We start from the raw sequence: 13357 nt of genomic DNA on the forward strand, positions 1-13357 counted from the left end.
CTCCTTCCTAATAATAGAAAGATCGGGATTCTCTCTTGGGGCTAGAGTGCCACCAGCAGTCCTCACGAATGTAGGAGCTACTCACTTAGTGTCTGTGTGCCTAAGGTTGGCAGATTCAGTGTTCCTTGCGGAGCTCACTGCTGTGGGCGGGGTCCATCCCCTGAGAGAGTCTCTACTACAGTGTCTTATGCCTAGTTCTCTGGAGACCACATGACTCACATGCTGGCTTTTCTAGTTCTGTGTTGTGGGTAGTTTCTTTCTCTGAGTTCAGTTTCCATGTCTTTAAAGAGGGAATAGTAATATTCCTTTGTTTTGGGATATGTCAGGTGTTTAACACAATGCCTAATGTTTAACTTCATTAGTTTGCTTTTGCTTTTTGTTATAGCTGGTGTTTCACTCAGTCAGTTAAGTCATCTGTGCTGGTGAGGCCCAGGGGACAGATTCCAGTTCTTAGTTCCTTGGCCGGTTCCCCTGCTGTTTGGAAGAGCAGCAGGCCAGATAGTAGTGGATGAGTGCGCATCTCCACTAAGATGGCACCCTTCCTGCTTAGTCAGTACGCATTCCACACTTGGGCTTGCATGGCACTGAGGGGAAGGAAGCAAGGCCAGAGCATTTTTGGAAAGAGCAAGGTCTTTGACTTAATATGAGAGAACATAGTTTTCATGTTGGAAAGTGACTGAGAGAAGGACTCCAAGAAGAAGTAGACGAGAGGAGTAAGATTGGAGAAAAAGGACTCTACCCCTTCCCTCAAGCCCAGCCGCTGCATTGTAGACAGCATCTAACCTACATGGCCGCATTCGGCAGCCCTGCCTCTCACGTGTGAGAGCCCCGGGTCTCTCAGTATAGAGACAGTGCCGCAGTCCTTGGTGTCCTTGCTCAGACTGGGTCCTCCTCCATGCTTGTCTGGTGAGTGTTGTACGTCTTTTAAGACTCCTCTGAAGTTTTTGTTAATCCTTCCTCGCCTGTTAGAATTGACTGCTTCTTCCTCTGCTTTCCTCCCCTCCAAGCAGATGTTTAAAAAATAAAATAGTGGTTTTATTAGTATTTTCTTGATAAAATCAGAATCACGTATGTAGGAGCTACGAAGAAATCTACACTAAATACCAGTTCTTCCAGACAGGTCTTAAGTGATGGGCTTTTTCTGTCCTCCAAGCAGATTTTTGTCAGAGCCCATGTAATTACATTTGTTAGTTTTCCTCCTGTTAGGGTGAGTTTATTGAGGGCAGGAATCCAGACATGCTGGCTTCTCTACCTCTGGCACTGACAGCGGTGCCTGTAGATCATGAGCAGGAGCTCTCTGTGGTGTGCGGCCAGGTGATGAGGCAGGGCCTCCAAGCCTCACACTGAGGACTAAAGAGTTTTAGGATCTCATGGTAAAGCATCGACATTCAGCCACGACTTCTGTGTCTGCTGTGTGCCAGGCACTGGGCAGCATCTGTGGGCAGGACGGGCCTGCCTGGGGTCACAGCTGGATATGGATATGCGGCTTCACTACAGAAACAGACTCTTCCTCCCAGTTCTTCTAACATATACTCACCTGAGAGTGGAGTAGGTGCCTCAGCTCTCGGCTTCAAGAATGTTGATCTTGCAAGGGGCATTTTTAAGTGTACGTGTTTGTGTGTGCTTAAAACTTAAAATTTTTCTTACACAGATGCTTCATTAAATATGTATCATGCATATTTTCTTAAATCCATCAGGTGAAGTTTTTATGTCATTTGAATTCTGTAGCATTTAATGAAGGAGTCCTTTTATTTTTTTTAAAGGTTGCTTTCCAAAGTTACTAGAGAAGGATCCCCTTTCACTCACCTGAGACAATGGTCTTGATCAACATCAAGCAGCAGAGGGCGCTAGAGTTCAGGAGATGAAGCCGCAAGAGTAGCTCATCAATTAACTTATTTTTTTTTAAACATGGAAGCTGTGGAAATACTATTATATTTCTTCTCGGAGAGCATACAGCATCTGTGTTAATAAATATTAACTATAGTCTTTTTAGATTTATATCTTGTCTGAAATGAAAAGGAAATAGAAGTGGCTGAGTGGCTCAGTCAGTTAAGCACCTGCCTTCAGCTCAAGTTATGATCCCAGGGTCCAGGAGCCTGCTTCTCCCATTCCTGCTCCCCCTGCTTGTGCTCGCTTGCTCTCTCTGTGTCCAATAAATAAATAAAATCTTTAAAAAAAAGAAAAGGAAATAAAAATATTGGTGGAAAAGAATCAAGTGACTATAGACAAAAGTATGCTGGGGACCTTTTCTGTAGCACTTGCAGTCCAGACTGGTTTTTTAAGACTCAGAGAATGTCCAGATGTTTAAGGCCAAAGATCAGAAGAGAACATCTTTTAAGGTCATAAATCAAATCAGTAGAGAACACAGTGTGATTTTCATGTAGGCCTCCTGGCTTACATGAAAATAAAATGGGGATAAGTGATACTTTTGCTCTTTGGTGACACAGAAACATCTAGATTGGATGTTTGTGTTGTAGACATTAGTAGTACTGTGCTTAATTGACTGAGCCACTCAGCCACCTCTATTTCCTGCTCATTTAAGACAAGATATAAATCTAAAAAGATTATAGTTAAATTCTGGATTCCTTGAATTTCCATATTAATTTTATGATCAACTTGTCATTTTCTGCAAAGAAACCAGCTAGAGTTTTGATAGATATTGCATTGGCTTTGTAGGTCAGTTTGGAGAGTATTGCCATTTTAATATTTTTCTTTCAGTCCATGAACATTAGATGTTTTATTTATTTGGATCTTCTTTGATTTTTCTCCATAAGGTTTTGTAATTTTTCAGTTTGCAAGTCTTATATATTTACTTTGTTAAATTTATTCCCAGTTGTCTTGTTCTTTTTTATGCTATTGTAAATAAAATTATTTTTCTTAATTTCATATTTAGATTGTTAATTGCTAGTGTATAGAAATACAATTGATTTTTATTACTCGTGTATTTTGCAACACTATTTGAACTTGTCTGTTAGTTCTAATATCCTTATAGTAGATATAGATTCCTGAGGATTTTTTTTAAGATTTTATTTATTTATTTATTGTATTATTTATTTGAGAGAGAGAGAATGAGAGACAGAACATGAGAAGGAAGAGGTCAGAGGGAGAAGCAGGGTCCATGCCAAGCAGGGAGCCTGATGCAGGACTCGATCCCGGGACTCCAGGATCATTACCTGAGCCAAAGGCAGTTGCTTAACCAACTGAGCCACCCAGGCGCCCTCCTGAGGATTTTCTGTATACAACATCATGTCATCTGCAATTTTTTCCTCTCTAATCTCATACCTTTTATTTCATTTTCTTGCTTAATTGCCTTGGCTAGAACCTCTAGTACAGTGTTAAAAAGAAGTGGTAGGCACTGACATCCTTGTCTTGTTTCTTTCTTAAGGGGAGAAACCTGTAGCTTTTCTCCGTTAAATGTTGGATATATTATAGATGTCCTTTATTAGATTAAGGAAGTTTTTACTTATTCATAGTTTCTTGAGTATTTTTATATGTTAGGGTCTTAAATATTGTCAAATGCTTTTTTTTTTTTTTTTTTTTTTTTTTGCATCTATTGAGTTGGTACCTAGGTTTTGCCCATTATTCTACTAAGTGGTGTATTTCACTGATTGATTTTCAGATGTTAAACCAACCTAGTATTCCTGGAATTGTTGCATTATATTCACAAGGGTTATTGAACTGTAGTTTCTTTTCTTCTTATATCTTTGTCTGGTTTTGGTAGCGGGGTAATACTGTCTTATAGAATGAGTTGGTAAATGTTCTTTTCTGGTTTTTTGAGAAGAGTTTGTAAAAGATTAGCATTCTTCAATGTTTGGTAGAATTCACCAGTGATGCCTATCCTTTTCTTTCTATAAGTCTTGAAATTAACTAAATTTACTTGTTAGGGGTCTAGATTTTTTGTGTCTTCTTGAATCCAGTTTGGTAATTTCTGTCTTTTTAGGAATGTATCCATTTCCTCTAAGTTACCCAAATTTTTGTCATATAGTTGTTCATGGAATTCCTGTAATAACCTTTTCTATTTTTGTAAGGTTGGTGATGATGTCCCCTCTTCTACTCTTGATTTTACTAATTTTATCTTTTCTCTTAACTAGCTTAAAGTTTGTCAGTTTTGGTTATCTTGTTGCCCACTTTCACTTTATTTGCCTTTCTTTATAGGGTTGATTTCTTTATCCCAGGAGTCTCAGTGGTTGGTGGGTTCTCAATATGCTCCAGCCCCAGACTGCTAGAAGAAGAAAGAATGATAGAATTGGCAGTGAAATATACGAACCACCCTCCTGCTCTCTGGATTCACAATCAGGTGAGCAAACTTGTTTAAACTTAGAGATCTGGGCATCTCTGCCTACCCACAAAGTTTGTGCTCAACTCACTTAATGCACCTAAGAAACCTAGGCTTGAGTGGGAGGGGTACATGCTCACAGTGAGCTCCCCCACACCCAGAACTCAGACTCCATAATGGTCAAAGAAGCAGAAACTTTCTGATGCCTTAAGGAAGATGCAAAAATACTTTGGGATCTTAAAATATCTTCCAGGTTACCAGTGTTCAGTTGAATACTGAATTTGAATACTACTTTACTATTGAAACATTTTACTTTAAGTTTCTTTACATTGGCCCTCTGTCTGTATGTCTTGTAAATGGTAAATCTATAAATCAGGTTATTTTGTCCCCTAAGTATCTTAAGTAAAAGGAATTGAACTTTGTTCTGTCATTTGGAAAGGTAGTGGTTTCTGATTACATCCCACTTGTGCCCACAGCTGAGTGCGGCTAAATCCATGGTGCTTTTACCTCTGTGGAGAGCTGTTCACATGGGATCCTGGCAGGAAATCCACATTTGTGGCTTATCACTCATGTTTCACCATGGGACCTGACACAATCCCACATAAGCTGACTGTTCGTTATCTCTGAAAACTCTGATAACAAGGAATGAGCTCAGCACAAATCAGTTGTCTTCCTAGTTTTCGACCATTCCTTTTATTTCTAGAGTGTGCCTTCTGTAGTTACCAACAACCTCCGTCCCATCCCAGCCCATCTTCTTACCTCCTTTGCCAGAAAGGAATGTACCAGGACAGAGAGTGTAGCTATAGATAAACTGATTTTAAAATTTATATGGAAGGGCAAAGGACTAGAATAGCTAAAACAGTTTTGGAAAAGGATAAAGTGGCAAGAATCACATTGCTCAAATTTAAAATTAAAGCTACAGTAATCAAAATAGTGTGGTCTTGGTAAAGAGATGGACACATAAAATTGATGGAACAGAATAATGAGGTCAGAAGTAGACCAACACACATATGGTCATTTGATTTTTGATGACAGCACTGAAGAAATTCAGTGCCAAAAGGATAGCCTTTTCAGCATATAGATCGTGCTGGAACAGTTGTTTATCCATATGCAAAAAAAAAACCAACTTTGTCCTAAGTGTCCTACTATATGTTGAAAATTCACGCAAAATAGGTTGTAGATCTAAGTAGGACACAAAACTATAACAATTTTTGAAGAAAACATGGGAAATATTCTGAACTTGAGGGCAGATGTGTTAGGACATGACACCCAAAGCCAGATCTGTAAAAGAGGAGATTGATTTACAGGACTTAATAAAAATTAAAAACGTTTTTCTACAAAAGTCACTGTTAACAGAATGTTAAGAAACAAGCTGCAGACTCAGAGAAAGTTATTTGCACATTAGATGTCCAACAAAGGATATGTAATATCCAGAATACATAAAGAACTCTGAAAAGTCAGCAGAATGGAAAAAAAGCACAATTTAAAAATGGGCAAAAGACTGAATAGACACTTCACTAAAAAGGATATAAGGACAGCTAGTAGGCAATGGCAAGATGTTGACCACCATTAGGGAAATGCAGTTTAAAACTGGATATAGTGGGATATCACTATACACCTATTAGAATGACTAAAGTTAAAAATCCTGACAATATCAAGTGCTTGTAAGGATGTGGAGTGACTGGAACTCTGTTATATAGCTTATATTGCTAGCAGGAATGCTAGATACTGCTGCCAATCTGGAAAACATTTTGGTAGTTTTGTATGAAATTAAATGTACATTTATTATTAAGTCCTAGTAATACTGCTCCTGGATCTTTATTCGGGAGAAACTGAAAGCTCTATTCATATAAAAACCTGTGTGTGAACATTTACAGTCGTTCTATTCATAATTATCAAAAACTGAAAAGATCCCAAATGTTCCTCAAGAGGTAAACGGATAAACAAGTTGTAATCCATTCATACAATGTGTTGTTACTCAGCAGTAAAAATGGATGAACCACTGATGCACTGCACTTGGGTGAGTGTCAGAGGCCACATATTGAGTGGAAAAAAGCCCGTCTCAAAGGTTACATACTCCATAATCCCATTTTTGTCACACTCTGGAAGACAGAAATACAATGATGGAAAACAAATGAGTGGTTAACAGGGGTTAGGAGTAGGGAAAGGTGTGAGCATAGAGGGAAAGCAGAGGGAGGTTTGGGGAGTGATGAGACTATTCTGTATGTTGGTTTTGGTGGGAGGTAGGCATATCTATGTGTGTCTTAAAATCCACAGAACTATACTCCGTCCCTGCTTCCCCAAGCAAGTTTTACTGCAAGATAATTAAAAAAAAAAATAAAATAAAAGGTTTTTAAATCTATAGGGGCACAAAAAATGTCTAATCTAATTATGGTTTACATGTCAAGTTGTATCTGTTCAGAATAAGGCAGCTGCTTGCCTTAGCATTTCCATTCTAAGTGTATCCTGTCACATTTTTACCCTCCGACCTTCTGAGTCATTCCTTCCATGTGTCCTCATCTGCCTCATTCCTTTTTAGATTCTTTTTGGATTTCCACCCATTACTGTCTGTAGGCTGTATCCTGAGCCTCTAAAAAAATGCCATGTGGGTGGGACCGGCAAGATTTCCGTGCGTCCCTTGCCCAGGGTTGCGGTGAGCTTGGCCATCTCTGCTCCTAGGGCCATGGAGCTCCCTCTGGTTATCTGCCTCCCATGTGACCTGACCTGGTGCTGCTCCACAGCCCCCTGCTTGGTTTCATGCCTCATTGGCATTTCAATGAAGGAACTTACTCTTGGAGGCTGTAAAAAAATCTCCCAAGTGGCATTGCTTGAATGCACATTTTAATTGTAGTGCCTGCTCCACTCTGCCTGGTGGGAGTTGCAAACAGCCCTTATGAAGTCAGATTTTTCTTGGAGCCATTCTCAGGTGGCTGTTTTCCTCCTGAGGATTTGTCTTATTAAGCCATTAGAGTGGACAATGGAGGCACGTGAATGTCTGGGTAGCAACAGGCTGCTCTGTTGGGACATGGGATAAAGTGCCATAAATGTCTTCCTTTATTTTATCTGCTTTGGCTCGGGCTCCTGGCAGGGTAAAGGGTTCTAGATGCCTGTAGTGTGCTGAGCTCCAGTTGCTGTGGAAAAGTTGTTTATTTTACAAGTAGAAAATCTATACCCGAAACATGGCTGCATAATGGAAGGTAATGTCTTTTTGCTCACTTCTGTATTACAGTGTACGGTACTCGAGGTATTGTGTTCGTGCTACTCTGGCAGCTTTTATTGATCAATAAAAGACAAAGATGGCTTTTCATTCTTTCCAGATGCTAGCAAATGAGAAGACAGACTATTTAAGATTATTTTGTCACTAAGGAGATGACAGGCCCATTTTCTTTTCTTCTATTTTTTTTTTTTTTATTATTTAAAAAAAAATTTTTGGCCAACTTTCAGGTTTTAAAAATATTCTGGTTTCAAAAACAGTATCCTAAAGACTTTGTTGTCATTACTAAGCCTGCTAAAGATGACCATTGGGGAAAACGATTTCTCTCTCATTTCTTCGTCTCTTTTACTCTTCGATTCTTAGGGATAAAGAGAGGTGCACAGGCAAGTGAGACTGGGAGGGAGGGGACAGAGAGATTCAATCTGTTGGCGTCATTAGGCAGAACTTCTCATACCATAGCTTCTGTTTTTGAAACTTGCAAAGAAGGGGCATTTTAAAGCACTTTGGTGGCTGGTGTAGTAATTTCTAGATTGTACTTATTCATCACAGAATGCTCCCTTGCTGCTCATTTCTTTTGTCAAAAATAAAACCCACCTATCCTCCTTCATATAAAAATGGCCCACATATTTAAAATTAAGTTTAGATGTTTTTCTTTTCCCTCAGAGGAAGGATTTCCCTTCTTTTAATAGTTTTCTACCAGAAAGGACCTCTTTTGTGAATTAAAATAATTTTCATTTTTTCTTCTATTTCTCTGAGATTAACTCTTCTTTGAGATTTGACTTCTTCTTTTAAGTTGTAAAGCCCCAAAGTAAAGTCACGTCAAAAAGTACTTAACTGCCTACCTGCCATGCAGGGCGCCAAGGAGTGAGTGCTAAGGGTTTGGTCTTTAAAAAGCACATTACAACTTATTGCTTCTTAGGAGGGAATTCATTTTGTTGATTTACATCAGGAACATGTAATGGAGCAAAACCTTTGCTCTGCATACAAATTTCTTTAGTCCTAGATTGTTTTTTAGTGACAGGGAAGAAGAGACCAGGCACCCCCAGCACTTTTTCTTCACTGGCAGCTTCAATGACTAAAACCCTCTCTTATAATAGAGCTCGATGCCAGCAGGGAGTACCTTCCCACCCGGTGTCACGTGATAGCTACCACAGCCCTGTTAGGTGAGCAGTACAGGGATTGGTACCCATTTAAGAGATGTGGCAGCAGAGGCTCAGAGAAATGAAGGAATTTGATGGATTTCATAGACTGTGATTAAAATTCAGTCTTTTGACTCCTATGTCAGTATAGTTTCTCCAAACTAGAGGTCTCAGCCCTGTCAGATCCAATGCCCTCTTTCTAGAACTATCCTGAAATGAAATTCAAAGTTAATGTAATCAACACATGAAAGATTTTTTTTTTTTTTTTTGGTGGCATAATTTTCTTAGGTGTAATGCCAGGGAGAAATAAAAAGAAGGGATTCCTAGTCACAGACCATGTTATTTCACTAGATCAGTGGTTGGGCAGATCTTAACTAGAAGAGAGAATGAAGTGGTCAGATGGCTTTTCCTTGGCATAGAATCAGCGTCGTGAGTGCCCTGTCTGCAGGTGTGTGTGGGACAGGCGGTTGTGTGGTGACGAACAACCACACATGCAGGTTTCCAGCTGGCATGTGGTTGGCCAGAACAGTGACGAACATACTGGTGATGTTCTGGATTCAGTAGAGTATAGTCTACACAATGGGTACATTCTGGAAAATTCACACTCCATGAGATCCATACACAATGCTTTGGTTTTTTTGTAAATGAGTAAGATCTAGTCTCAGTTCATTACAAACCAGTTTTCACCTCCATGTCTGTCCCGTGGGCCATTCAGCAGTTTCTGCAGGGCAGTCCTGTGCATTGGCGACAAGGATGTGCCGCTAAACTGGCTGAGTATGAAAAGTCGTGATTTGCAGGATTTGCTGATCTCTGTATTGCAGATACTCCCTCAATGGCTGATCTCAAACTACTAGTAGAAACTGGTGCACTGGGCGCCTGGATGGCTCAGTCAGTGAAGCATCTGCCTTCAGCTCAGGTCATGATCCCAGGGTCCTGGGATCAAGCTCTGCATCAGGCTCCCTGTTCATATGGGAGCCTGCTTCTCCACCTCCCTCTGCCAGCTGCTACCCCTGCTTGTGCTGCCTCTCTCTCTCTCAAATAAAAAAATCTTTAAAAAAAAAAAAATACCGGTTCATGAAATCCTTCAGAATTTCACCATCAGCTGAGTGGGAGCCAGCTCCAGGGCACTGCTAATTTCACAAGACATCTAACATCTCTGGTCCTACCCTCTAAATGCCAGTCAGGTTTTCCAAACCATTCTGACAATAAAAGAGTATCACCATGTATTTCCCAAACCCCTCCTTCCAGGGCTGCTGTCACCCCCATGGAGAACTGGTGTGTTCAGCTCTGATGGTATTTCCTAAGTGACCTCACCCAACAGGTGCGCTCAAGGGTGGGCAGGTATGGTAGTTGCTGCCTGGTGAGGGAAGCCTTAGCTGCCCATTCTTGCTGCTCCAGAGAGAAGCAAACCATCCCAATCAGCACTGCAGTCCCAGCCTTAAGCCTGCGCAGCAGCTCTGGCTGTGCCCTGCTGGTGGCCCGGAGGGAGCTTCCCTGGGACCCAGAGTCTTCTCTGACCAGCCCAGGGCAGCCGCAGTGTAATGACACCTGCCCCACCTGCCTGTCCCCACTCCATGGCTGTGACCAGAAAAGGAGCGCCACTCAGGAAACTCCTGCTTAAGAGCTGTCCCCTGGGTCCAGTGTCTCTCTCACAGCCCGGTTCATCACCTAAGAAGTGAACAAGTGGCAGCATGACTGAAGGGAGTCCCCTCTTCTCAGTTCTGGAACGGCTGTGCAGTATGGATCACAAAGGCAGAGGAGCGAACAGCCTACGAAATGGACAAGTGGAACCAGGTCACAGCCCCCCCCCCCCGACAACTGAGAGCGACTGTAAAAATCATGCTCCACACTGATAAAAAGGCAGGAGGCGGATGTAGTCCGTTTTCTTAAAGACGAGCATTAGGTGTAAGGCCTATGCCCCAAGGCACTTATGGATCTTTTCCTTCCTGCCGTAGTGTACACTTGACTCGGAAGTGGCCGTGAGAGTGGGCGGAGAGTTCTTCTTTGACCCACAGCCTGCAGATGCCCCCAGAAACCTCGTGTTGATTGCAGGGGGAGTCGGAATTAACCCTCTGCTCTCCATCCTGCGGCACGCGGCCGACCTGCATAGAGAATGGGCAGACAAAGGAGGCGGCTATGAGATGGGGACGATAAAGCTCTTCTACAGTGCCCAAAACACCAGTGAGCTCCTGTTTAAGGTAAGGGAGAGGCAGACGTGTCCTAGCCTGCCCTGAGCGAACGCATGGCGGCCTGTGAGTCGTCCACGGAACTTTCCTCCCATTACTTCTGTCTTCTCCAAAAGAGTTCGTTGCAACATTAGGCATGGCAAGGCTTAACCATGCTCAGGTGGGGAGTTAAGCAGCACTTGTTAGGCAGGACAGCGAAACAGCTAGTGTTGAGGCTTCCAGTGAAAGGACAGGATAAGGACAGGTTTGGTGGGCCTGACTCGGGGGGCAGATGGACAGAAAGGTCACCACAGCCCAAGCGGCTGTGGAGTCAGGAGACCTACAGAGGGGCTCACGGGTACAGGTAGAGGTGAGAGGCACCGAGTTTGGCCCCCACCGGGTGAATGAAACCTCCGTCGGTTCTGTCTGTTGAAAGGAAGTACATGGGACAGGAGAAGCCTTTCACTCTGGATTGCTTTGCAGCTGCAGGGATGAACAAAAGAACAGAAACCGTTAACAGACAACTGTGGTCAGTGAAACTGCTGCTTAATTGCCAATGCTTGAGGAAAAGGGAAAAGAAAAAACTCCCGGAGAGTTAGTAATATGCTTGTTAGCATATTCAGATTTCAATTAAAGCCAAATAGCCTTCTGTACTCAGAAGGCTCTGGCCCGCTAGGCTGCAAACAATACCTCTCTAAGTGGAGAGAGTGGCAGACGTGTGCAGAATGGGAGTCGAGGTTCAGCGGCAGTGGCTATGCACATCTGTTTTGATTTTTTAAAATTGTAGTGTGACCAGATACATTTGACATTTCAGAAAAATATCCTCGATTTAGTAAATGAATTTCCTGAGAAGATTGTGTGCCGTTTGCATGTTACAAAACAGACAACACAAATCAGTGCAGAACTCAAGCCATACATCACGGGTGAGTCCCTTAGAGGGATCTGGACTCTCTCCACACAGTTGTGTGGTGGCCCCGGGCAGCTGGTGGAGGGAAGACGCTTTCCTGTCGGGAGCTGCCGGCTGGGAATGTCCCTACCTGGGGAACTGGGAGGTGATTCATCATGGAAAAAGGAGAGATTTGGTGGGATTTACTTACTATATACAGGGTTCTTACTGCCCATGTTAAAAATTTATTTTCCACATGCTTTAAAGGGAACTTTGCGTCATCGCTATAGTATGCATACAAAGAATTTATGTTCCGGCCTCGACTGAATTGATGCCATTGCCATTAATGGTCATTTAAATTAGCCATGGTTTCCCCTTGCTTGGACAGTTTATTTACTTTGCTGAACCCAGTCCTGAATCTCTACCAGAGACCAGGAAGCTCACTGGCCCTGTCTGAAGAGTGCATGGTGGTCAGCGCCCTGCTTGGCTCGCTGTACGCTTGGGGAACCTGGAGGTGCACCCTGTCCCTGGGTCTGACGCCCGGGGCTGCTATCAGGTGCTGGTTTGTGAGTGCGTCTGCGCTGGACTATTGGGACTTGGGTTACTGGAAGTAAACCCCGCTGCTGAGTTGTGGTTAGTCCTTCCTTGTTCCAGTACCGGCATGCTGGGCTTATTTGGTGTTTTTCTGTTTTTCTGGTAGAAGGAAGAATAACGGAAAAGGAGATAAGTGATCATGTTTCGAAAGAGACTTTGTTCTATATTTGTGGCCCACCTCCAATGACAGACTTTTTCTCCAAGCAACTGGAAAACAGCCGTGTTCCCCCAGAACACATTTGCTTTGAGAAGTGGTGGTAGGGAGCGGGCAAAGGTAGAAAAGAGAAAGGTGCGAAGTCTCCTCAGGACAGCAACAGAGACAGGATTTGTGGCACGACGGATTTACCCCTACTCGGCTTCGCTTTTTTTTTTTTTTTTTTTAAGGCTGAACTAAGTGACCAGATGGAGTGTAAAAGAAAGAAACCAGCTGACAGATGATAAATTTTTTACAAAGACTTCATTGATTAAATTATTTTTTACTCTATTGATTTTCTTTTATTAATAACTGATTATCTCATGATGTATCTTGGTCAATAAAGAGTTTCTTTCCTTTTAGGGAAAAAGGAGACATAGACTTAAATTTAATCATATAAAAATGCCGTTTTGTGTGTAAAATGTAAGCTCTCTTTATTTGATAGCAACCTTTGTATCTTATGCTCAATAAACTTAAAATTTAAACAAGTTCCTAGTAATTTTACTTTTGAAATTTCTTATATTTAATGTCTTCATTCACCTTCCTATACCTGGAAGCCTTGCTTCTTCAGACCATCGAAGGTGGGTTTGGAAGTAGAAGATTATGAGGAAAACTGCTTTAGGGAATTGAGTATCTGGCATGTTTGTTTAATGTTAATGAATGTCCTAAGTATGTATCCTGACTAATTGTTAGTTTCTTCTCAAACGAAACCCTTCCTGTGCTCTGCGTCTTGGCCGCCTGCCTTCACAGCCTGTGTAGGAGGCGGCTGCTTGTTTGGGACAAAGGCACTGGTGACTGCTGGATTCTATGTCGGACCTGCCTTCAGTGACTAGGCTGGCTGGCTATAAGAATGTGCTGAGGATTGATTAGGGGGTACAGAGCCACTTCCA

The 13357-nt window shown here is 42.1% G+C and overlaps 1 protein-coding gene across 4 annotated transcripts in view; it reads left to right on the plus strand.

Annotated features, from left to right (window-relative positions):
- OXNAD1 (oxidoreductase NAD binding domain containing 1) overlaps nt 1-12955 on the plus strand; it is a 36537-nt gene extending 23582 nt beyond the window's left edge. For all 4 annotated transcript variants that reach the window (XM_004773539.3, XM_045088940.1, XM_045088939.1 and 1 more), the window contains 4 exons: nt 4156-4297; nt 10585-10827; nt 11609-11717; nt 12381-12955. In XM_004773539.3, coding sequence (XP_004773596.1) covers nt 4156-4297; nt 10585-10827; nt 11609-11717; nt 12381-12535 — 649 coding nt within the window. In that variant the 3' untranslated portion in view covers nt 12536-12955. The remainder of the gene's footprint in view (nt 1-4155; nt 4298-10584; nt 10828-11608; nt 11718-12380) is intronic.
- Nucleotides 12956-13357: the final 402 nt, after the last annotated feature.

Source organism: Mustela putorius, unplaced genomic scaffold (assembly GCF_011764305.1).
Source record: "Mustela putorius furo isolate JIRA1106 unplaced genomic scaffold, ASM1176430v1.1 tig00003834_pilon_pilon_pilon, whole genome shotgun sequence".
In the NCBI taxonomy this organism is placed as follows: Eukaryota; Metazoa; Chordata; class Mammalia; order Carnivora; family Mustelidae; genus Mustela; species Mustela putorius.